This window comes from Centruroides vittatus, unplaced genomic scaffold (genome assembly GCF_030686945.1).
Source record: "Centruroides vittatus isolate TY-2023 unplaced genomic scaffold, ASM3068694v2 contig_2480, whole genome shotgun sequence".
Lineage (NCBI taxonomy): Eukaryota > Metazoa > Arthropoda > Arachnida > Scorpiones > Buthidae > Centruroides > Centruroides vittatus.
In genome coordinates, this window is record NW_027121568.1 from 257,799 (window position 1) to 283,738 (window position 25,940).

The 25,940-nt window shown below is 30.2% G+C and overlaps 2 protein-coding genes across 4 annotated transcripts in view; one reads left to right on the top strand and one right to left on the bottom strand.

Annotated features, from left to right (window-relative positions):
* The window catches only part of LOC136971370 (cadherin-23-like), a 132,186-nt gene that overhangs the window by 46,475 nt on the left and 59,771 nt on the right, over nt 1-25,940 (top strand). Inside the window, exons 1-6 of one of the 3 annotated variants that reach the window (XM_067265810.1) lie at nt 11,043-11,302; nt 19,761-19,811; nt 19,880-20,019; nt 20,108-20,155; nt 25,604-25,699; nt 25,778-25,855. In XM_067265810.1, the coding sequence (XP_067121911.1) occupies nt 11,245-11,302; nt 19,761-19,811; nt 19,880-20,019; nt 20,108-20,155; nt 25,604-25,699; nt 25,778-25,855 (471 nt within the window). In that variant the 5' untranslated portion in view covers nt 11,043-11,244. Of the gene's footprint in view, nt 1-11,042; nt 11,303-19,760; nt 19,812-19,879; nt 20,020-20,107; nt 20,156-25,341; nt 25,463-25,603; nt 25,700-25,777; nt 25,856-25,940 lie in introns of those variants that run through there. The other 2 variants (XM_067265812.1, XM_067265813.1) reach the window with 2 other exon arrangements.
* Nucleotides 1,667-5,820, bottom strand: LOC136971379 (uncharacterized). The gene is made up of 2 exons (XM_067265823.1): nt 5,752-5,820; nt 1,667-3,187 (listed from the first exon to the last, which is right to left on the bottom strand). The coding sequence occupies exons 1-2, from the start codon at nt 5,758-5,760 to the stop codon at nt 1,676-1,678; spliced, it is 1,521 nt and encodes a 506-aa protein (XP_067121924.1). The 5' UTR covers nt 5,761-5,820; the 3' UTR covers nt 1,667-1,675.

Consider the following 25,940-nt stretch of genomic DNA (forward strand, 5'->3'; position numbering starts at 1 on the left):
TAAAGTTGTAACTAGATCGATCCACAATAAAAAGAAATATACAGTATTGTATATATTCATTTAGAAATAAAGTAAAAAATTTCAGTATGGCCTCCATCAAATGTAGTCTAATTTGCATTACGGAACAAAAATTGTCAATTATATGATCTTATCTCTGTACGGAATGATAGAAACTTATGAGGTTAAATATATAGTATATGTATGAAGTAATAAAAAGTTTCTCCCTATTGGTTCATTAACATTAGAATTATAATAGCATTATCTAATTATAGCAAATTCATAGTTAATGTCTTAATTATAGTTTGTACAACTAAAAATATCTTTAAAAAACTGGGAAATGTTTTATTTATGATAAATACTTATGCATGAATTTTTTAAGATAATTGATCCAGTCCTATATCTTACTTAATTTTATTAAAGGCGCCATTTACCCGAAAATAATACATCGTTATTCTGTTAATAGGCCTCTAACCGGAGTAGTGTCCTATATAGTTCGTGTAAAAAAATAAAATAAAATAAAATAACAAAGCAAAAAATTAGTTTATGAACGCAGAAAGTTGAATAATTATAATAATACTATACTTAATGGCTCTGTATTTAACGTTTAATGTAGTTCACAAAAAGTTCTTTTTCATGGTTTTATTGTACCGTGTACCTTGTGATAAAAAGAAGCACTAATGGTATTATTAAGAGCATTATTACATTATAGTAGATCATTAGAAGGAAAATAATGTTGCTGATTAAACAGAAATAACGTAACACAATAAACAGGCAGATGCACATATAGATGTTTTATTATATTTGTTGAATACTTTTTTTCGTATATGATTTATCTTTTGATTTTTTTAAACGACATACAAACAGTATACAATCAACATTATGTTGTACTTCAGATGATAGTAATCTTAAAAGAGTTTGCGAACATCAATAAGTGTATAAGACGATAGGATCCCAAAACATAATAACCAAATAACCCATTTTATTTTACTGTTTTATTGATCTCATCCAGTAAAAATTAAATCAAAAGATAAATTAACAATAAACTGCTTATATATATATATATATATTTTAATTCAAAAAGTATTTTCTTTTAAATCAAAGTTGTTACAAAGATGAAGTTTACGGAGCTTAAAAAAATTTGTACAGATTAAAATATATAAAGAAAAATAATACCTCGAATACACATAAATCTTTATAAAAAACAAAATAATTTAAAAAAATTAAATTTTAATCTTTATCCCTATACAAAATTATTATTAAAATAATTTAAAAAATATTACTTTTATATTTTTTTACTACTTAAACATCAGTTAAATAATATAGGCTTTATATGTTACTTTTTATTCTATACAGAATTTATATATTAAATTAATATTAATAAAAGTAAAAACTGAAAAATAATTTATGTGGAAACAATATCTATTTATTGCACAATAAATTAATAAATATATTCTGATCTACTTTATACTTCATCATTTTTACCCATGAAAAAATGATAAAGTAATAAAGTAATATTGATATTTTTTCATAATTGTACAGTACCCTAATACCTTTAGGATGATGCCCTTACATCTGTAATTTATTCAAGAACATTTACTCAATTATCCCAGATTTAAATATTTTTTTTTGTAAATAATAAAAATACATTTGTTGACCATAGAATAAAACTGGAAAATTAATTTTTATAATGTTCGGAGGAATCCATTTTATGATTACTTATGTCAATTATGCTATCATCTTTAGATTCTTCTGATTCATGTAAAACAGGTTGCCATACTTTATCTTTGTTACTTGATATGATTAAAGAACTTTTATTATTATCGTCTTCGTTAGATTTAGCAATTCCTAATGGTGAGAAAGGTAGCGTTTTATATATAGGTGGTGGCTGTTCATGCAAGGCTTGAGGAGGCTTGTATTGAGGCAATGGAGGTTTAATGACTTCTGTATCATCATAAATTTGAGAAACAGGTTTTCTGTATACATAAATAGGCGGTCTTATACCTTGAAATATTATAATCGGTGGTTTTTTATGAATGGGTGCTGTGGTTGTTGTTGTTGTTGTTGTTGTTGTAGCAGCACTAGTAGGAGGAGAAACTTTGTGAGTGTATTTGGGATATTCCATATGACTCTCCGATGGTAGTAATGGTTTTCCTTCTGTAAATTTAGGAGGTTTAGTGGTATATTTAACCTTTCCATGGCTAGCATAATTTCTTAATTCGTCGATAAAAGTTTGAGTAATCTGTTCTGATAGGTGCGATGCGAATTCTGGATCAACTGCTTGATTACCATAACCAGAAAGATATGGAAATCTTGATGATTTTAATCCTAACATCTTCCTCAGTCTATATTCTTTTACTTTCTCACGAAGGCTGGGAATAGTCTTTGAGTTAGGTCTTCTTATACTAAAAAATCTGTTGATATTATGGGTAGTTGTGGTAATCCCTCCTAATATGGACGAAAGAATTTCACTTAAATAATCCTTCTTGACAGATATAGCAGATATAGGCCTAGGTAGAAAATCGAAAAGTGGCCTTTTCTGTGATACGTAAGCTTTAGTTATACTGAATTTTGGACCCGATAAAGTTTTAATCTTGATTCTAGAGTCACTAGTATCTAGATCACCATTTTGTATTTTAGGTCGATTATGCATTGCACCTGCAGAATATACACCTTTCTGTCTACGTACAATATTTCGAGATGGTGAGACATAAATTGGCTTTGGCGGAGGTGGAGATTCGATATATATAGGCTTCTGTTCAAATAACGATCGAAAAGGTGATTTCGTGGCTATTTTAGTTTTGACTGTTTCTGATCCTTCAGCGATAAGATCATCCTTACTGTCTGGACTATAATCTTTATGGTGAGGATTACTTTCGCCTACAGAATTCTGAGAAACTAATTTGTTTTGATTTACAACGTGAATAGGAGGATTGTGTTTAGATCTATAAATTAAAACTGGTAGTTCGTTATATGGAAATGGCACAAACTGAACAGGATGAGGAGATGCAGTGTAAGGACCTTTCGGAACTTCTGGAACCGGCGGAAAATATACAACCGGAGGAGGAAGATTGCTATAGACAACGGGTCCTATATATTTAATTGACTTTTTTCCTTTAATCGGAGTATTATTATTTAGACTTGCTTCAGCTGCCAATAGTACATGTAAAAGTAGCATCAAGTATAGCATCTAGAGAAAAAAGAATAAAAATTTAAGATACAATCAGCAATTCTAGATTTACAATTCATATAAAATATAAATTGATATATATATATATATATATATATTATAAAATGAAATAAACCTCATAAAAACGATTGATTTATCATTATCTAGTTTTCCGTCCAAAAATTGTTTCTATCACGTTTAAATAACGATGTTATCATACTGTAATGTAATTTTTCTCTCCAATCTTTTATAAAATATTTGAAAATTCTGTATAAAATTTGATTTATTTTCTACAAAACAAAATAAAGAATTTAAAATTTACAATTTTATACTATTATTTTGATTCAATTTTCTGTAAATTCTGGTTTATAGTCAAATTTTTGTTTTCATTTTTGGCTCTTTCCACTTTGCCTACAAAGTGGAAAGAGCCAAAATTTCATTAATTAAAAAGAAAAATAGATAAATAAAATAGAAAAAAAAACACTTAAAATTATCCAATAAAATTTTAAAACACAATTCCTATTCCCTTATTGTAGAAAATTACATAATATAATTTGAATTTATACTTGAAAATTATCCTGAATATCAGTTTATTGTAGTTTTTACAATGTAATGCAATACAATAAGTTTTTTAGTATGATTTCAGAACAATGGGAATAGCCACATTTACTTAGAATGTAAAACGAATTTCTCAAAATGAAGCACATAAAATAGCGAATGTACTGCTGAGGTCAAGTAAGATGAGTCAAATTGAACTCAAGTTTACTAACGAGGTCATCTTTGTCTAAGGTCAAGTTAATCGTTACGTAAACTTAGAGATGTAAGTTTTCAGGAAACTAGATTACTACTGAAATTAAATAACTGGTGGCATCCCTACTTATGTAAATGGGACAAGATTGATTCATTAACTGGAATGAGAAAAATTCTCTTTAAAATATCTTATAATAAATTTATTATTACATTAAATACAATTCAATAACTAAACACTTAATCAAATTAACATTTATAATTTTAACTTTCAATTATAATTAATACGTGATTCCGTATGTAATTCATCTAGTTTGAGAGTGATATGTTATAAAATTTAAAAAGATGTCATTTCTTTAATTAAATATAAATTAATTCGTTAGTATTATTCCGTGCAGTGTTATATCATAACAATTTAAACAAATACATTACATATATCGTGCAATTTATATATTTATGTTCTACAAAATAATCAATTTAATAACCTTTCCTATATGATTTTCTTCTACTCATAAAAAGTCATATTGTAGATACGTAGACCTGCATGTACTGTACGCTATATTCAATAGCAAACATCATACTACACAAAAAATTGTTTGTGACAAACAAGTGCAGAGTAATCTATTCGTAACTCATCTAGTATCACTATTGATTATTTATTGATGTAAAAGAAACATTCTGTATGATACTCGCATACAAATACCCGATTACCGATATTGAAACAGGTCAAACTAGCTTCGAAACGTGACTTATATCACTAATGTCTAAAAATATCGAGCAAGAAAGCTATAAGTTACATTCTTAAAAAGGTCGCATAACGTCACTTCTTGTCCGTCAGTAACTATATTTTTTAAAAAAATTGAAAACGTTATAATTAAATAAGAACTATTTCATTTACGAAAGTAAATACATAAACCACACCATCCGATTATATTTATTATCCAATTATAATTGAATCGATGTCTGTTAACAGTAATATGCAATCAATCCAAACGTGTTTTCAATGGTTGGTTAATCGTGCGTGACGATCCATCGATCGAAATTGTGAGATTTCGTTGCAGACAATGCAATAACAGAAATGTGTTTCTTTACCGAGAAAAACTGGAAGAAATTTCTTTTCATAAAATAATAATAATAATAATTTTGGACCGTAAAGAAACCAGCTCTAAATAAAAATCGTTTATTCAACACTTCAACGATATTCAGCTTCGAGATTCTTATATATTTTAAGAAGTGAACCACAATATTAAGTGTTAGAATCTAATGTAATTTAAATTCTCGAAAATCACTTACAACATTCGATTTTAACTTATACAAGAAAAATGTTCTCTTCCGTAACTATGCTGGAATCTAATAATAAAATTGAATTCTATATATCTGATATTAGACAATATTAAATTTTGCTAAATATACAATTATCTATAGTTGAAACTATAATATTATATAGATTTCCCCCCCCCGAGATTTGCATTATTCTACTTTAACAAGATTTTAAATGTAAGAATATGTTTAAATGTTTTTAAACGTATTCTTAATATATTTAATGCAGAAATTCGCAACAGAAATATGTAAAGAGAAGAAAGATAATGTTAATATATAGGCGTATTTATAAACATCTCTCATTGTATACATTCAGAAAGATAACGTATATTAACATCATCTCTCTGGAAAGATCAAAAATCTTGGATACGATATCAGAAAAAGTAACTAAATAAATTTTAAAAAATTATTTTGTAAACAGTTACTTATATACATTATTAAAATTTTAATAGCTATTATAACTTGCAAGCAAATTCAATAATATAAATTTTTATAAGATGTATGTATGTAATCTATACCTTTTCCATGAAGTATAACTTCCAGATGTATCCAGCAAGAGGATGCTGACCAAACAAAATGAAGCACAGTTTTGCCTTATATACCGACCTACTAGAGATGTACATTTAAAAAAGAAGTACATAACCTGGTAGCGGGGTGGGTCTCTTCTGTCCCAGTTCTACTCTATTGGTCCTCGAGAGACGTGTGACCTTGACATTGAGGTAACCACAACTATGCTGAAATAAAAGATAGTTTCGCTATCCACCTGCAAGAGAGGAAAACAGATATATATCTCTATTTATTTTTCCTGTAATTTTTTTTTTTTCAATTAAAAATTTAAATAGGTTTAGTAAGACAATGAAATATTGAATTTTCATACGCAACTAGAACACCAGTTCGATTGTATTAATCTGTATCACATATTTATTCCGCTTTCTATATTATAAATTGTCAAATAAATAATATTAAATATAACTTTTAAGATGTAGTTATCTGAAGGTAATGCTTCTAGGAAGGCGAAAACAACACCAGGTTTTTGTACGACTTCTTTTTTTTTTAATATATTTCCTAGTATTGTTTGATGCATGCGGATATTGCCAAGAGCATAGGTTCGACGTACTAATGTAATAAACATTTTTTTCTACAATTTTAAATCCGGAAAGTTTAATATTTTGCCATTATAAAACAATACAAATTGAATGGAAGAGATTTTGTTCTAGTCTACAGCATTTTTCTCTTCTCGTAAATTGCTTGTAGAAAGTCCTTTTGCAATTTTTTTTTTTTATTGTTATAGTAGAGTTTGCTATTTTTGAGTAGGCTCCTATAGAAAATAGATGACCCACGTCTTAGTAAATACAGTAATATATCCATATAAGACACGCGAATACGTGAGACAATAACCTTTCGTGGGAAGTTTTTTTCGTTATGATAAACTGCTTGACAAATAAATGATAGATGAACTTGTAGTATTGCCACACTACTCTTAGAAAAAAAAGACAAATTTTAAATTTTATTCTGCTTTTTTAAATTTATTTAATTTTTTTTAATACTGTAAATAATTAATAAGTATCTTGATCTCTTGAACGACAATTCCAAAGCTTTTCAATGCGGAAAACAAATTTTTTTTTTTGAATAGGAATGGAATACGGGTATAAATTTTACTACGTAGACTTATAAATCTAGGAGTTATCATGATTAGAGTATATATTGATTATGTCACACGAATATCCTTTTATGAACGACCACTGGTGCATTCTACGCGCTAGGTCAAACTGTGACCTTTTGAATGATCATGCAAATTAAGGTTATTCGGGTGTCAATTAGAGATTTTGACCCGTTTTACGTACGGTATCGTGTTGATAAATGATAAAAATTTGACGAAAATTTAATTAAATACATTTTGTAAATATCTAAATCGAATTTTTCTGTATACGAAATATATCATGACGAATTTATAAAAGAAAGTAACTTATATAGGCCTATTTGAATAGTCAATTGGTTGAATTCTTGAAAGTTCATTTCTCCCTAGCAATAATATTCAATAGAATAATTATTATTTTTCTGTTAATTATAAAAATGACTGTAGATTATCTAGTATCAATTGTTTGATTAATTAAGCAAAAAGATCCTGCTTAAATTTAATTGTCTTATTAAAAAGCGTGCATCAGTTATTGCCTTAAGGTGAACAATACACTATTATTTTAATTCATAAAGTTAAATGACCTTTATTTTATAATTACTTGTGGATAATATTTTAAAATCCAATTTAATTTCTAATATTTTATTATGAAGAATCTTTGCCTTTTCTTATTATTTTACTAACAGTTTTATTATTACATAAAAAATTTATTTTAATAACGAAAATATTTATGTGATAGTTAAGAAAATAGTTGTATATAGTTTTTAGAAGGAAATAAAAAAAAAATAATCAGTCAAAGGTCATCGAGGAGATCAGAGAGGAAAGAGGACAGTTCCTTGTTTTTTTTTATTCCTGTTCTCCTACAGTACGGCCGAAAATTTGAAGGTGATAGGTCATGTGAGGGTGGTATGAGACTCACGAATGAGGTAAATGAAACAATTATTATTCAAAAAATCATTCTACAATAGCTCTAAATAATATCTGGGACTCATTTGATTCGAAACGTATCATTTAGGCTTTAAGTGACTTTCTTTGAAAGCTTATACACTTATCAAAACGTACAGATTTATAAATAAATACCTTAAGTTATACTGAACTAAGGTTCATCTTATAATATGATAGCTGATAGAACATGTGTAGGCCTACAATTTAGCATTGAATAATTTTTATTTTTTTTAAAATTATACCTACAAATTAAATCAAAAGTAAATTCATTCTAGTTGTTTAATTAATAATAGATTTGTGCACATATGCATACACATATCTATTAATGGCCACCTCTAAATTTCTTAAGTTGCTCTCGTACAGAAGTTTGACTCATCTTCCAAAACTAAAACTAGTTAAAAGTATTTAAAAAAACTAATATAAAAATTCACATTTAATACGGGAAAATAATTTAAATAGTAAAAACAACAGTAGCGTGTAATATTGTGCCCAATAATGCATTCAAGTTTTTGTGTGTCTGATTGCTTCTCTTTTTAACCTAAATGTTGACGGTATCATAGACCTAAATTCAAAAATATAGGGCTTGATGCAAATTACAGTCTAGTATATCCTAAATTATATCGAAATATACGATGTATAATGTTATCTGTATTTGAATAATACTCAGAAAGAAGATTTTCTTCTATATATACAAAAGCATGTGTATTTTTTTTATATATTATATATATTTTTTTTGTATTGCCTCTAGCAAATCGATTTAATGCCAGCCACTAAAACAAAATTATACGAAAAACTGCTCTTGATAAGATCGTAATATAGAACCATAATCAACGATACAAATCACTTAAATATACATCAACAACGCGAATTTACAATTCACCTCGCAGTTTTTTCCAGGAAAAATATTTCTTAACGTTCTTTAAATTAAGATTACATTATTAAATATTTTAAACTGACATCATTTTTTAAAAGCATTTTCTAGTTTGTGATAAACTTAATCCAAAAATAGGTTGGATTTTTATTTTTTTTTTAGTGTAAGAATTATATACACGAGTTTTAGTATCACAATAAATGAGGTAATCATGTCAATAATGATAGGAATCTTCAAAAAATAAAATATATTATTTGCATTATTTTTAAAATGTTTACATATAATAACTTATACTAAATTATTATTATTATTATTTTTTAAATTAACGATAAAACTCTAAATCAAATTATAAATATTTTACGTGTATATTTTATTTTATTTTATTTGTTATCATTTGAATTTAACTAATATAAATTTTTAATGATTAGTTTCGATTCTGGCTACTGATTTTTACTAATTTATAACGGAACGATAACGTTTAAATATGCATTATTCTCCTTGTGTTATCAATGTTATTTATCTTAAAACATAGATCACAAATGTACTGTACTGTACAGTACAATTGTATCGTTTACTTTCTCGATACAAATTCGAATACTTTTGAAAAAGTTTAATATTTTAAATAAAAATTTATGTGTTATTTAATAATTTTTCGACTTTCAAAACTGTTAAAATTAGGTACATTTACGTTTAAATGACGTTAAAACAATAAAGTGATATTCTTTTACTCTTTCCGTTCTGTAGACACTAAGGGCAGTGGCATGTTATCCTATGGGCAATAAAAGACAATTGCCTGAATTCCACCAACAGGAGGCCCCAAATTAATCTTTTATAAGAAAATATTTCCCTGGAAGATAAATTTCTGAAGTCAATAATGTACGTGGGGTCCCCAATTCATATTTTCCTGGAATCGTGAAGCTATAACGCACCATTGACTAAGGTGTCTTTTTAAAGCCCATGGTAGGTTTGGCCAGGCCCACAATGGGATGGCCAGGGGATAAAGGATGGGGCCCGACAGACCATCTCACGAAAAATTCCTCTCGAGTTCCCGAAATGGTAGGTTGATGCCTTTTATCGTCTTGGTCATCCGGCTGACGGATAAAATGGTTTTATTTATAATTTAAATAATCTCATCATTAATCAAATTATATATTAAATTATCAAACAATTTAAATATAAAATATAATGTATTTTGATATTTTTAATATTAGAAAATCGACATTTTTTTTTTTTTTCAAACCTTTTAATTTCTACTGACCTTATAAAAATAGCTGTGATTAATGATAAAAATTTAGAAATTAACTCATTTTTAACGTTAAGAATGATCACTATCGATCTAAATATTTTTTTAACGTCTGAATAGAAATTTTTCCCTTGCCGGATTTTAATAACCTTTGAACTTACTTAGATATTTTAGATAAAGCACATAACTTGATAATTACAATAAATTTTAATATAGATAATACTGTATCAGTTAAATCTTTGTAATAGCACTATCATAATTTATATTAAGCAAGTTAATAATGATATAAGTTAAGTGAAATTCTCGTATAATCCGTTATTATTTTAAATGAATTTATTTATAACAAAATAATGATAATAAATTTTTATTAAATATAATTTATTTAGAGCAAATTTATATGGATATTTTTATTTATTTATTACTCATTTAAATGATTAACAATTCTCGTTTATCAGTAATTTTTTTTTGTTAGAACGAAAATATTTTTTTTTAATATCATTAACAGATAAAGGTAAAAAAAGCTGATTAATTTTTTAATTGAAGATGACAGTTTACATTTAAATTTTAAAAAGTATTTAAAAATAAATAAGTTACAAAAATATGAATCGACTTATTTATAATTCGGTTAATGTTACCTATGGTTCCAAAATGGCGGCTCGTCTCTGATTCCAGCAAATGGAAGAAAGGAAACAGTGGGGACGCACGTTCTAACCTAACTTAACCTATTCTAATAAATTACCATAATTATTACCAACAAAATTATTAGAATAGGTTAGGTTAGGTTAGAACGTGCGTCCCCACTGTTTTCTTTCTTCTATTTGCTGGAATCAGAGACGAGCCGCCATTTTGGAACCATAGGTAACATTAACCTATAATTCACGTGTTAAACTTGTTTTTATTTTAATTAAAAACTTTAAAATAAAACAAAAAAATTCCATTTAAATCATTGAATATACTATAAATTATATAAACAGAAACTATAAATTGTTATGTACAAATAATTAGTCACAAAACATATTCAAATTCATGTGTAAAGATTAATTACAAATTCGTGTTAAAATTGAATCATTATAAAAATAAAAAAAAAGGTGTTTAGTCGTTAATAAAATGTAAGGATATTCTTGGATTTGTATTATCGTTTCACCTAGCAACTGAGATAATGCTGATAAATTATCCTTGTTCCGCCACAATTAAGCTTTTTCTGTCTATGTCATACAATATTTAGAAGGTATGTGTAACCCTCGGAACATAAAACAAACATCCTGGAAATAATTATAAAAGTATTTCGAATATAGCGTACGTATCTTTAAAAAAAAATGAAGATCTCTGTGATAATGTTATTGTTTGTTTTCGGCGTAAACAGCGATGATTCAAGTAAGTGATTCTAATAGTTATTAAAAGTTGAATCGTTAAAGTAATTTGCATACTTTTTAATTGTCTTGCTCTTTATAAAGATCTCTCGTCCCATAGTAAATTGGAGAAATGAAAAGAGAAGTTGTTTTAATGTAATTATAAAAGCGAAAGTATAATATGGGAATATTCAATTAAGTGAAAAGAAAGATGCTATCGGTTAGACATTTAATTATGTAGAACATCTTTCGCGACAGGTAATCGGTATCACTTTCGTAGGATATACGTGGGATTCGAGGTTGTTATAGGTTTGGACGATATTAACCCGAAAACAATAAAATGAAGTCAAAGAACTAATTAAAATTCGACTAATTATTGAAACGATAGATAGATCTATACGTCTAATACAGTAGCAAATTATAAGGATCTATTGTTATATATTTTTTTTTACATTATTAAGTGAAATAAATTTATGTTTATATTTAATTTCTGAATACGAAAAATGTAATTATAATTCAGTTTTTTTTAACAAGTTAGTAATTAAATTATACGAAATTACTTTATCTCTGTGTGTATTAATTAATCCTAGTTTCAATTTCCTTTGAAATATTTTCGATGTTGCAGATTTACTTTAACATTTATGAAATACTCAATTATTAACGGTACCCAGGCGATTAAGGCATTAGCCTATTACTTTGGAGGATGCCGGATGGAATCAGGGTGGTGGAAAGAGCTACAGGAATTTTTCGTGGGCGATAAGTCCCGGATATGTCAAACCAAGTCTCTCACCATCCGCCGGCCCATTGTGGGCTTGGCGAAACACGTGGTGGTGAAAAATTCCTGGGCGAAAAATGAGAAGGCCCGTTATGGGTTCGAACCTTAATGGGATGAACCTCCACTATCCACTAACACTATTCGGCCGTCTCATTGTGGGCCCGGCCGAACACATAATGGGCTTGCTAAAAGAGGCCTTCTTAGTGCCCACAGGACAGAGAGTTGACGGCCGGATGGCCGATTGGTCAAGGTGGCATCCTACCGCTCTGGGGAACCCGGGATCGAATCCGAACGGGTCGAATAATCCCCAGGAATTTTTCGGGGGGTGGTCCGTTCGGATATGTCGGGCCCCGTCCTTCACCACCCGGTCGCCCCATTGTGGGCCTGGCCGAACCCATAATGGGCCTACTAAAAGAGGCCCTCTTAGTGCCCACAGGGCGGAAAGAGTTAAAAAGAAAAAGAAAAAAAAAAAAAAAAAGTAAGAGTCCGTGTATGTTGTAAAAATATTTACATTCATTTCATTTCATGTATAAAAATTTATCCTCAATTAATTATTTTTATTTTTGTTTTTGTTTTTGATACACTGATGCTTCAGATGAGTCGTTGCATCGCACAGCACTACGCAGAATATTTGTATGATTGTGTCTGCTCTTGCGCTTTGCATGCTTTTAAATATACATATATATATATATATATGGATATATATGGTTTGTTAATCTACTGACCGATAATCCGAAATATCCGATAGTTCTGCACTCCTCAAAAAATAGCCGGTAATTCATAATTGTCCGATAATAATTTGACATTCAAATTTCTGCGAGTCGGAAATATATGATGGACACATGAGCTAAAGACTCCTGGTAGAAAATCAAGGCGAAGCAAAAGGGTGTGGCTATTTACTTTGTTAAATATCAGAAGATTCCCATGAAATCAAGAGTGACCGGATCGAGATAAATGACTCATTGCAACACTTTGTGTCCTTTTTTTTTTGTAACTCTTTCCTCTCTGTATGCACTAAGAGGGCCTCTTATAGCAAGTCCATTATGGGTTCGGCCAGGCCCACAATGGGGTGGCCGGGTGGTGAGGGACGGGACTAAGATATCCAGACGGACCACCCCCGAAAAATTCCTGGGGATTTTTCGACCCGTCCGGATTCGATCCCTGCAGGCTGCTAACCTTAACCGCTCGGTCATCCGGCCGCTGCACTTTGTGTCTTGTTGGACATTGCTCTAAATTTTAAATCAGCGTGCGCTGGTACAAAATGTAGCCTATAGCGGTATTTGCAACGTGCAGATAGTATGCTATGCTACTTTTTGAATTTTGCAAATAAATAAATAAATAAATAAAAAATAAGCCCGGCAATCTGTATTTTCGATAATCCGGCACAATGGCCCCAAAGCGATTTTTTTAAAAACTCTTTCTGTCCTGTGGGAACTAAGAAGGCCTCTTTTAGCAAATCCATTAAGGATTCGACCAGGCCCGGATGGTGAGAAACGAGACCCGACATATCCGGACAGACCACCCCACGAAAAATTTCTAGGGATTTTTTGACCCGTCCGGGATCAAATCCGGACGGGTCAAAGTGGTAGGCTGCCACCTCGACCGCTCGGCCATTTGGTCGTCCGATTAGGGAGATATTAATAAATGCGGCCATATCTCAAAAAGCTTCCAAGATATGAAATTTTTTTTTACTCGTACAAATCTTTAGTTTACTAAATAAAAACTCATATCTACTCTCAAAATTAAGCCTTTGGCCTTTTTATTAAAAAATTAATAATAATAAACGTTATTTTTAAAAATAAAATCTCAGATGGCGCCACACGCAATTTTTTAAACTGCTAGTGTGTTTCTCAATTATAAATATTTTTTTCCGGAAAAGTTACGCAACTCGTTACTGAATTTTCTTTTTCTTTTTGTAAAGTTGATACTTCAAACAATTTAAATATTTTGAAATAGTGCATATAGAATTTATGGTTATTGCAGTTGTAAGACAAGTAGTCGTAGATTCAAATATTTTACACGTTATTACATTTTACATGTAATAGCGTGTAAAATAATATTTGAATCTACGTCTTTGCTTAATCTCGAGAATGGAATTAGATAGATGAAATTCGAGACCTGATATGGAAATCGTAGAGGCATGATGCCCCGATTGACTATATATATGAGCTTCCGGTATGTACCGGAAGTCACGTTATTTCAATTCGAAAGTTTCCCCTGAAAGCAGTTAATAAATGATCGGCACGACTCTATCTTTAAAGGAAAGTATGGTGTACATGGACAAGCCACTACTAATTTGAGGGTAAGATTTACCCTCCGAATGAGGGGGTGGCGACCTCCCCAAAGTGTAGACCGCCCCTGTGGGAACAAAAAATGTCTAATGAACCATACCCCTACGTGCGATCCTTCACGAGATATAGCCCTCTGAAAATTATGGGTCACGTGACCACCTGTTTGACACAATTCACCCGCCGTACGTAGGGTATGGTTTCTTTGACTTTTTTGTTCGCACAAGGGAGGGCTACACTTTGGGGAGTCACCACCCCCTCATTTGGAGGATAAATCTTACCAATTTGAGGCAGAGAGCATATATTTTAAGTGAAATTACTTAAAATTTGCAGCCTAGCATTGTGATGATGTCACAATAAATAATTGCTTGTGTTTTAGAATAGTATATTAATTTAATCCAAAAGCTATTTCCTTTGACAAAATTCTTCTGAACTTTTAAGTTACCGAATAATTTCACATTCATTAGTGGGTTTTGGGCTATAGATTATACAGTATAAATGCATCATTGATTATGCCAACCCAGAGATTTTTCATGGGCAGTTTATCCCGCATATGCACAGCACTCTTCATCTAGACGTCCTACTGTGAGCTGGCTGAATCTATGATGGGTTTGATAAAACGCCTTCTCGGTACTCGCAGGACGGAGTCAGAAATGAAAAAGTGTCAAAACAAGTGTTTGATGACTTTGGTAATTTTTCTTTTGTTTGGATTATTTTGACTATGTTTATAATCAACTAATTTAGTGTTCATTGTCAATTTTAGCAAATATCTTTATTTCCAAAGTGAATTTTATAGGTTATATTACAGATATCATGGCTATCAAAACAATGTTCCTGGCTCTGTTATATACATAACAGAGGAAAAGTATGGTGATAAGGAAAAAAAATGACACCCCAAGCAGTGGCGTAGCGAACATAACTGGCGCCCAGTGCACGACACTTTATTGGCACCCCCTCCCCCTCCAGAAACACACAGTTTGTCTTGGAGACCATTTGGGCACTTCCCTGCCCCCTCCAGAAACACATATATTTTGTCTTGGAGACCATTTGGGCACTCCTCTGCAAGTGGCGCCCAGTGCATGATACACCCCCTTGCATCCCCCTCGCTACGCCACTGACCCCACGATTTTTATATTTTTGTATTTGGTATCTTGAAATGTCGATAAATGCAAAAAGTTTGGGTTTTTTCTGTATGTACGAATGTTAGTGTATGTGTAGGGAATGGTTTTGTTCACCGTCTTTGAAGCTTAATAACGTGTGTGATTTTTGTCAAAAATTTCTGAAATTTTGCAGAGTTTTGTTTATTAGGGGGATTGATGCTATTAAATTTTGGTGCTTTTAAAGGTTGAGGGAGTGGAGTGATAAAGAAGGTCGTGTGTCGTATCTCGAGTATGGTCTGCCTTTTTTGTTTACTTTTTTTGCCTTATGGGTACTAAAAATACCTTTTTTAAAAGTATATTGTAGATTCTGTCTGGCCTACAATGGGCCAGCTGGATGGAGAGGGATGTGACCTGACAAATCCAAGACAGATTATAATTTATTTAGATTTTTTCTTAGAGCAGCAGACTGAAATCTTAACCAGATGGCAGAGGCAGTAAGGCATTAAGCTACTATTCAAGAGTGAATCCATATGGGTCATGGACCATCGTAGATACGTTGAGTACCGTTCCTCTCCTCTCGGATATCCCATTGTGGTCTTGGGCAAACTCATACTGTGTTTGATTTAAAAAAAATAAATTTCTCTTAGTGTCCACAGTACAAGAGTATTGACAAGTTTTTGTTTTATTGCCATTTTGTTAAAAATAAGGAATTCAATTTTTTCATTATTATAAATCAATGATTTTTCTTCTGCTATATCTAGTTCTTATTAATGAAGTAATACTGTCTCTTCTTTGGAATCCATCATAACCTTTGTCATATATGTAGACTGTCAAAAGATAACCCATATTGAATTGCTTCTTGACCTGGTCAGGTGACCCTGTACCTTTTGACTTTGTCTCCAATCTCAGTTGTGCACTAGCTGTGACTATGTTCGGATATGTACTTGTACTGTTATGTTTGTATATTATAATAAAGTAAATAAAGTATTAGTTATATATATTGAACAAGTTAATCGTTTCATTCTATGGATAGAAGAACTTTACACAGTTTTCTGATGTGGAATTGGTAAAATGTTAAAATCTTTTAATAATCCATAAGATATTGATCTTGAAATTAATAAATCACTGATCTTGAATATCAAAATATTGTATTAATGCTTTTTCAAAAGTTTCAATTTATTCAATTTAAAAGTTTGCTGTTGGATCACCTTGTTTAGCTTCATTATGAAGTTTGTAAATGTGATCATGAAGGCAATACTGATTTTCTTCTTTTAATTTGAATGATTTTTTTTTCAAATACTTAATATGTTGTTTAAATTTTATAATATCCTACTTTTTATTTTAGTCATTTCCCTTAATTTTATTTTATGTGCCTTTGGTATTTGATATATTTGCGGGAGTTGAACATTGTCTAACTGTGCTTATATATTGTTGTATTGTTTTCCACTATTTCTAAAACATTAATTTAATTTTTCATCTTTCCGGATATTCTTTTGAATATTCTCTAGTGTATAGTTTTTAGGTGATTTCCCGCTTTTCTGTAGTGTTTGTTTAGGTATAAGAAATTTATTGAGAACAATTGTATTTGGAAAAAGAATTATTTTATTACGTTAATACTGTAGTCCTGGTCTTTAAAATGTTTCTTCAAATTACTGATCATAATTTTTTCCTTGAAGAGAAATTGTTACAATTCATTTTGTAGGCTAAATGAGATATCATTATCTGCCTAGATTTGCAAGAAAGGCTTACTATAGTACACCATTTGTATAAATATTAAAAAACAAATATATAATATGAAAGATTTTAACAGCCAGATGGCCAAGCAGATAAAGTGACAACCTCCCGCTCTGGGGATCTAAGGTCAAATCCGGACGGGTTGAAAAAACCCAGGAAATTTTTTGGAAGATGGTCTGTCGAGATATGTCGAGCTTCATACATTACCACTGGTTGCTCTATTTTGGGTCTGGCTGAATAATGGGCTTCTAAAAAGAGACCCTCTTAGTGCTGATGGGGTGAAAAGAGTTGTACGTAACTGAGTTCAAAATGGAATGTTTAGTAAAAAGAAAAAAAGATGAAATTCTCATTAAGAAAAATTGGCAACATGACCAGAGCAGTAAAGAAGTAAATTAATTTTAAGCAGTAAATTAATATTTATTTTAAGTTATTTATATTTTTATTGTAAAAATGTCAGTTTTGAAGTAACATACTACTAAAAAAGCTTCCACCAATAAATAAAGTGAATGTTTTTTAAATTACAATCCAGGCTAAACAGAGCTGATTTTTATTGCAGCTATTAAAACTGAATTTTTTTTCCAAATGTTAATTTCTCTTTGCTCTTTTTAATGCTAATAACACTTATGTCTAATTTCTTTGAATTTATATTTTAGCTTTTTTGAAATGTTATGTCTCAAATCATAATTACATTGAAGTAAGGACAAAAGAACAGTAAGGAAACAGATTTCACTGGTTTCAGAGAGAGGTTTTGAGCCTAAATATATATTTTCATATAAAAATGTTAATTTAACACTTTTTCTGTAAAAGTTTTTCAATTCAATTTATACAGATTCACCATCAAATTCTATCCTCTTTTGGATTGTTATTGTGATTTTGTTTGGTTTGTCAAAGCCATTATTCTAGCAAAGCTTTAGAACTACATGTGCTAAAAAATTAGTGGTCAACTTATATAGTATATATACACAGTATATAGAAATAAAAGACATCAATGGTACCTTAATTTAGTATTTTTCAAAATGTTTTGCTTCTATCCAACTAAAAAATAAATGTTAATAAACATAAAGCACAAAATTCAAACACAAGTTTGAATATTGTACTGCTTATCATTTATAGAAAAGTAATATAATTTTTTTTCTGTTTTCTTATATTCTTTAATTAGAAATGTTTACTTACATTAACAAAAGGTAGAGGAAGAAAGAAATAGAAATAATATAAGATTTCATTTCAATACGGAATCAATAAGAGCATTCTTTACTTTGATATTTTATTTAAAACACACTGAAAAATAAATGATTTTCAAAAGAGATTTATAAACATAAACTTTTGAATGATTTAATCCTATAATTTAGTAAAAATGTATCAGTTGAAACTGAAACTGATTTATTTTGTAGCAAATAGAAAATGAACAGCTCTAATGCAATCTTATGTCTGCTAAATAGTGATGATGTATTATTTTCTTAGAATTCAGTACAGATAAATCAAATATTACAACAATGCAGAATTTTAAATTTTATCAGATTCTGTTTGGTGCTCAAGATTTAGAGTTATAATTTTGAATTACTTTAATTTTAGCAATGAATAGATCTTACACGTTAATTAATTACTGTAATGTTTTTCTAGATCGTAAATTCAGAGTATATGTTATAATATCTGAATCTGCAAGCAAGGGTGTCTGCAGAGGGGCAAACAGGCCACTTGCGTTTCTCTGGAATCAAATAAAAAATTCACAAATTATAATCGTAAAAGTAGTTGAGATTTGTAACCTTACACCCTTAACCTTGGACACTGTCTGTCTTTTCATATTGATGTAATATACTGTGTTTGATAATCTACTTTTGAAAAAACACCAAAAAATTAAATAATTAAATAAAAATTTATTGATGTAATTATTTGTTTCCAAGCCTTCCCCTTTTAAATTTTCTGCAGACATCCATGATTTCCCGAAAATTTAAAAAGAATAAAGTTATTTTCAGACATTTTTATTTCTAATTAACTGATATAGCTAGTATGTTCATTATTATTATTATTATTATATTATTTCATATTGAAAAATACTTTTGAAAGCCTTGAATCCAATATTATATGCATAATTATAATATATTGAATCCAATATTATTTTTCTGATTTTAACTTCTAGAAATTTATATTGTCCTTTCAAACTGAAAATAAGATATTTTTAAAGTCTATTAATAAATTTTTATAAATGTTTATTAAAAGATATATCAGCTTGTTTTTATCTAAATCTTAAGCCATCATGAATTCACAGTAATACTTTCCACTTAAAAAATCATAATGCAGAAAGTATCTCAAAATATGTGTTTGAATATTATCAGTAATAATAAGCCGAAGTTTATTGTTTTAAGTATCGTAATACTCTGTTTCTGACAATGCTTTCGAACATAGTGTGGAAAGTTAAAGATGTCAAAAATAGAAAGTTTATAAAATAGAAAATTCAAGTTTTATTTTTCTTTCATTTTGTTATAGTTATAAATGTAGAAATTTTGGTCTTGTTGTGGTTAAATCAATGTAAAAATATTAATATTATAACTGGGAACTTTTAATAAAATTTAAAATCAAATTTTTCAGTTTTTAAAGATTTGAAATCACATTATGAATTTAGAGAAGATTTTGAAAGAGGTAAAATTATTTAATAATATATATGGCTTTATTTTAACAAATTAAATTAATATATTTTCATATTCTAGACACTGAATTATTCAACTTTACTTTGACAAGACCAGTATTAAGGACATATTTCACTCCAAAAACTTTACCATTCAAGATTAAATCAATAAAAGAATCTATTCAATTCAGTTTCGTTTTAAATGAAAATTTTGATTATTCAGTAAATGTTTATATTTTAATTTTGAATTTAATAATATACATTGTAATCATAAATTTGTATATTCAGTAACTGTATTATAAATTTGTAGATTACCACCACTTATGATTTTGTAATAATAGCTGAAGTAGATGAAGAGGTAAGGAAATTCTGATAATTGATAAAAGATTACGAAGATTAATTTTTCAAAAATTATTTCTTTTAATGTTTTTCTGAACGTATCCAAGAATATAATTCTATAATGCTTATGACATTTTGATATTTATTTTATTAACTTTAATATTGAAATGAGAAACATTACATTTATAAATGAATATTTTAATTTTCTTAGCAAGACTATGCAATAAATTTCTTTGTTTTATATTAAAAAATATTCATAATAAACAACAAAATAACAATAAACTCACTCAAAAAACCAAGAACGGTGCGTTATCACATATAATTACGATTTTCACAAACGTTTTCGAACATAAAAGTTCTTCATCAGGTGAAAAAACGGACAACGTATAAAAAACGTTCGATGGAACAGATTTTTGAAAGAGCCGTGCACAAGATTCGAAATGTTACTCGTGCGGATGTCGTCACCGCTGCGCATGGGCGGAAGTGGAAACTTTCCTGTAATGTCATCCGTCATATATGAGCATTTGCCATGCGACAGATAATGATAACTCCTCTTTGCTGTTAATACATTTTTTATCCCGGGCGGTTTTGTGTATGTGTACTGCCTCCATCCATCTCAAATGGTGTATAAGGGGTGTGGTGTGGATGATCCTGGCCTCGTCAAACCTTGGCTGAATATCCGTTTCCGTGGCGTAACGTGCCAAAGCGGTTGTACATCTTTGGTAACGGATGTCTGCTTTATGCTCTTTAATTCTCGCTACTAGCGATCTTTTAGTGGAACCGATGTACCATAAGTCTTCGTCACACCTGTGGTCTTTCAACGGGATGGCATACACTCCAGGTAGCTTGTCTTGGTTGGGGGATCTTTGGCATTCCGTAGCAGCTGATATATATTCGGGCATCTTTTATAGGTGATGCTGACTTCTTTCTTCTTGGCAACCTCCAAATATAGCTTCCTTAAATACGGATTGTAGGTGAGCGGAATGTTGTCTTTATGCTCCGTTGTTACTTGCTCATGCTGGTTGGTTTGCGTTGACAGTTGGTAATTCCTCCATATTTTGGTTAATTTACTTATAATGTTGTAGTACCCATGGCTTTGAGCGATACTGCGTAACGTGTTAATCTCTTTTTGCAGAGCGTGTCTTGTTGAGGAATGTGTGTACGCCCGTTTGACTAAGGTGTTGAATGCTGCTAGTTTGTACGGTATGGGGTCACAAGAGCCTATGGGGATGTACAATTGGTCTGCAAGCAGTTTCCTGTACACTTCTGTGAGGATGGAGGTTCCTTTAACCATGATACTAACATCAAGAAAATGAACATGCGTGTCATTCGCCTGTTCCAGGCTCAGAGTTACGCCGTAGCTGTTGTTATTAAATGAGTCGACGAATGCCGCTATGTCCAGCTTGCTCTTCCACAAGATGAGTATGTCATCCACGTATCTCTTATAGAGCTGTATGTTGTGGAGGTGGTTAGGAAGGATTTTCTCTTCGAGTTGCCGTATTACCAGCTTGCACAAATCTCCTGCTACCGGGCTCCCCATTGGTACACCCCTTCCTTGTTTGTAGACCGTACCTCTAAAATGAAATGAGCTGTAATAACGCCGAAATATTTGGGTACCCCTTTCTTTGTCATTCTATTCTTTACTTTATTCTTCTACATTTATCTATCATCCTACATTGATTATAATTAGTTATTAGTTATAAGTTTAGTTGTAAGATATACATATATTTTAATTACTCTTAGTAGGCTGGTTATTTTGTAAAAAAAGAAAGGAGTCGTTGCGAGATTTAACATATGTCGGTATTCTCGCCATAGTATCAGTAACTATACTAATATATATACCTGTCGGAAAAAAAGATTTTTTTTGCTGGCATCCCACAAAAATTCCTGTATCCTGTTACATGAATTAAAGATTCTGATTTTTAAAAAATTCCAGTTTCTTTGTGTACATTATTCACGCATCTCACGCAACTTAAGAAAAAGCACTGTTTAGAAAAATTTCGATTATTATGTTGTAATTTATGTTCCCAATAAGACTGGTAAAGCCAGAAAATGAAGCCTTAACCTTGATTAGCTACAGAGTTGATTATGTGTTGGCAAAATGAGGAAAAGCTTTTACTGATAGCGATATTATTAAAAGTGTTTGATGGAAGCAGTAGGTGAGTTATGCCCAGAAAAAATAAATTTTTTAAAATGATGTCTTGTGCTGAATAAAATTGCTAGTTGGATCAAAGATATTGGAAATAATATTGTCCAGCAAATTGCAGACAAAGCGTAATGCTTCAGTCAGTATTCTCTTGTGCTAGATGAATCAACTGATGTTTTGACATCTTGCAGCTCTTAGTATTACTTTCTCAGCTGTTATATATAACAGAGGGAAAGTATGGTGATCAGTCAAAAAATTACCCCCCAAGATTTTTACATTTTTGGACTTAGGTCACCTCAAAACATCAAGAAATGCAAAAAAAATTCAAGTGTAATTTCTGTATGTATGGATGTTTGTGTGTGGGGGGCATGATTTTGTTCACCCTCTTTGAAGCTTAATAACTCCTGTGCTTTTTGTCAAAAATTTCTGAAATTTTGCAAGGAAGTTTGTTTATTAGAGGGATTAATGCTATTAAATTTTGGTGGTTACAGGTCAAGGGGATGGAGAGATAATGGGGGTCATGTGTATCTCCAGTAGGGTCAGACTTAATGATGATTTTACGTGTTAGCATTTACAATTTTTTTATAAAACTCGTCCCTACCCTCAAAATTAAGCTTTTTGCCATTTTATAATAGTTAAAAATATAAAAAGTTTTTAAAATAAAATATGATAACAGATACTGCCATCAAAATTTTAAATGTTGCTGGGAAAGTTGAGCAACTCATTGCTAGTTTATTTTTTTGTGGCATTGATAAAGAGCTTAATGTCACAAAGGAATTAGCCTCCCTTTATAGCATGCATGACACTATAACAGAAGAGGATATCTTCAAAGAAATACAAAAAATGCTGGCTTAATATAACCTGAACTGGAATTAACTGCAATGCATGACAGTTGATGGAGGGGAAAAACATATTTGGTACCAAGATGGGTTTGGCTGGTCAAATCACAAAAACTTGTGAGTTTGCAGGAGTATGAAAACTCATGTTTCTTCATTCTATTATCCACCAACAAGTACTTTGTGAAAAACATGCTTTTGTGCGCTGTGACTTGAAACTTGTTGTTTCTATGGTAAATTTCATTTAATTTAATGCACTCAATCATAGCCAGTTTTGGTCTTTTCTTGAAGAATTTGATTGTGAGTGTGTTGAATTGACTTATTATACTGCAGCTTGGTTTATCTGTGGAAAGGTTCTTTCATGTTTTTTTTAGCTCAGGAATGAAATTGATGTGTTTCTTATTGACAAAAATTATTATGAACCACTTCTATCAGATACAAAATGGCTTTGGAAACTGGCACTTTTTGCAGATCTGGTTAACCACACAAGCAATCTGAACTTAAAGTTTCAGGGTGAAAATAACTTAATTTGTTATTTATTTGTTCATATCAAGGCATTCAGAGCAAAGTTGCTACTTATCAAATGACAGATGAAGGATTGTAATTTTGCTCATTTGACATAATGTTCAGAATTATATGAACAAAGTGAAGAAGAATTTCCTTTCTTATTTGCAAATTCAGTCATTCCAAATTTAAAACTAGAATTTCAAATGCTGATCTGGATGTCAATAGAAAAGAAATTAGGCTGTTTTAATTTTTGAGCATTTTTTTTAATGTAGCACATCATTATTTTTGTTGTTTGTGAGCAACATTCATACAGTTGTATCTCCAAAACTACTGATAATAATACAGTATGTTCACGTGTTCATATAAAGTTTTTGCTTACAATGATTTATGTTATCATTTTCCTAACTTACCCTATATATTCCTAACTTATTCCTAACTTACCCTATATATGTCATTCCTTTGAAAAAGTTATGTTTGGAAATTCTAAATTTTAAAGGAATGACAAGAAAATCTTTAAAGAAAAGATTGAATGAACACGAAAAAGACACTATTAGCATTATACGGAAGTATTTTATGTACGAGGGCTATTTTTTAAATAAGGTCCGTTTGTGAATGAGAGTGAGAATAATGCGCAATCACGGCAGTACGCATGTGCTTCTGCTCCGAGCAAGCTTGGCGTGCGTTTTGACGCCATTTGCAGCCATATCGTCTGTCTGTATGCTGAGCTGTAGAAGTTTAAAATGTTTAAGAAAATTGAGTCTCCCACTGACTGTGAGATACGATCTGTTATTCGATTCTTGAGTGCAAGAAACTTGGCAGTAGCGGAAATTCACCATCAGATTTGTGAAGTTTATGGTGATAATGCTATGAGTGACAGTAAAGTTCGAAAATGGGTAAGAATGTTCAAGGATGGGCGAGTTAATGTGCATGATGAGCCACGCCCTGATCGACCTTCTCTGATTTCTGAAGATTTGGTTTGTGATGTGGATAACAAAATTCGAGAGGACCGACGATTCACGATTTCAACGTTAGCAATTGAATTTCCACAGATTTCAAGATCTGTTTTGTATACCATTGTTTTGGAGAAACTGAATTATCGAAAATTGTGTTCTCGGTGGGTTCCAAGACTACTTTCTGACGATCACAAAACAAAAAGATTGGACAGTGTTTTATCGTTCTTGACTCGATACGATTATCCACGCAGTCCAGACCTTGTACCCGCTGATTTTCACTTGTTTCGATACTTAAAGGAGTTTCTTGGTGGTCAACGGTTCAATGATGATGAAGTGAAAACTGCAGTCATGGATTGGGCTTCTTCACAGGCGGCAGATTTCTTTCAAGTCTGAATTTAAAAAATTGTTGAGCAGTATGACAAATGTTTAAACGAAAATGGAAATTATGTAGAAAAGTAGATAAAAGTATGTAGAATATGGAAAAAAATATATTTTAATGATATTTACAGTACTTTTCTTATTATTAAAAAAACGGACCTTATTTAAAAAATAGCTTTCGTAATTTAAATTTAATATATTCAATCTTTTATATTGAACAGTGATTGGCAACCTAAGGCATGCATGCCAAACATGGCACATGGGACGATTTTCAGTGACACTCTGATTGAATAGAAATGTATTAAAAGTTATATTTTAATTATTAATTATACATTTAAATGGAAACCATAGTTCAGTGTAACACTATGACTTAGGTTTGACACAGTACTGCTGAGAGGTTGCTGGCCCCTGATATAGAATATAATCTGAAGACACTTTAAATAATAAAAGCAAAAGTATTATTAGTTTTTCGAGTTTGTTTATGTTGAAGTGAATATATGCCTCAGGTATTCAGAATTTTTGTTTCAAAATTTAATACAATACAGTATTTAAGAAAAAAATCAGTTAATGTTATTATTTTTTTGATAATTCTAATATTCAGTTGTATATTATAACTATATTTTAAAATAAACTTATATTAATTTCAGAATTATACTAATAAAGCAGTTCAAATTGAAGTCATAAAAGTAAATAAGTATAAACCATATTTTCTTCAATATAACGATACTATAAATTTAGAAGAGGTGAGTTAAATTTAAAAATCTATAATCTGAAATATTTTATTTAAATTATATGAAAAAACATAAACCTTTTAAATATAGGAAAAAATTCATGGTGACGTTTTAAGTATATTGGCCAAAGATGATGACAAAAAAGATTTTATTAAGTGTTATTTTGAAGTAAGTAGTGAATTAAATTTTTATATAAGTTACTGATTTTAAAATTTTAATTAAAAAACAAACTTAAATAATTTAAAATTTATGT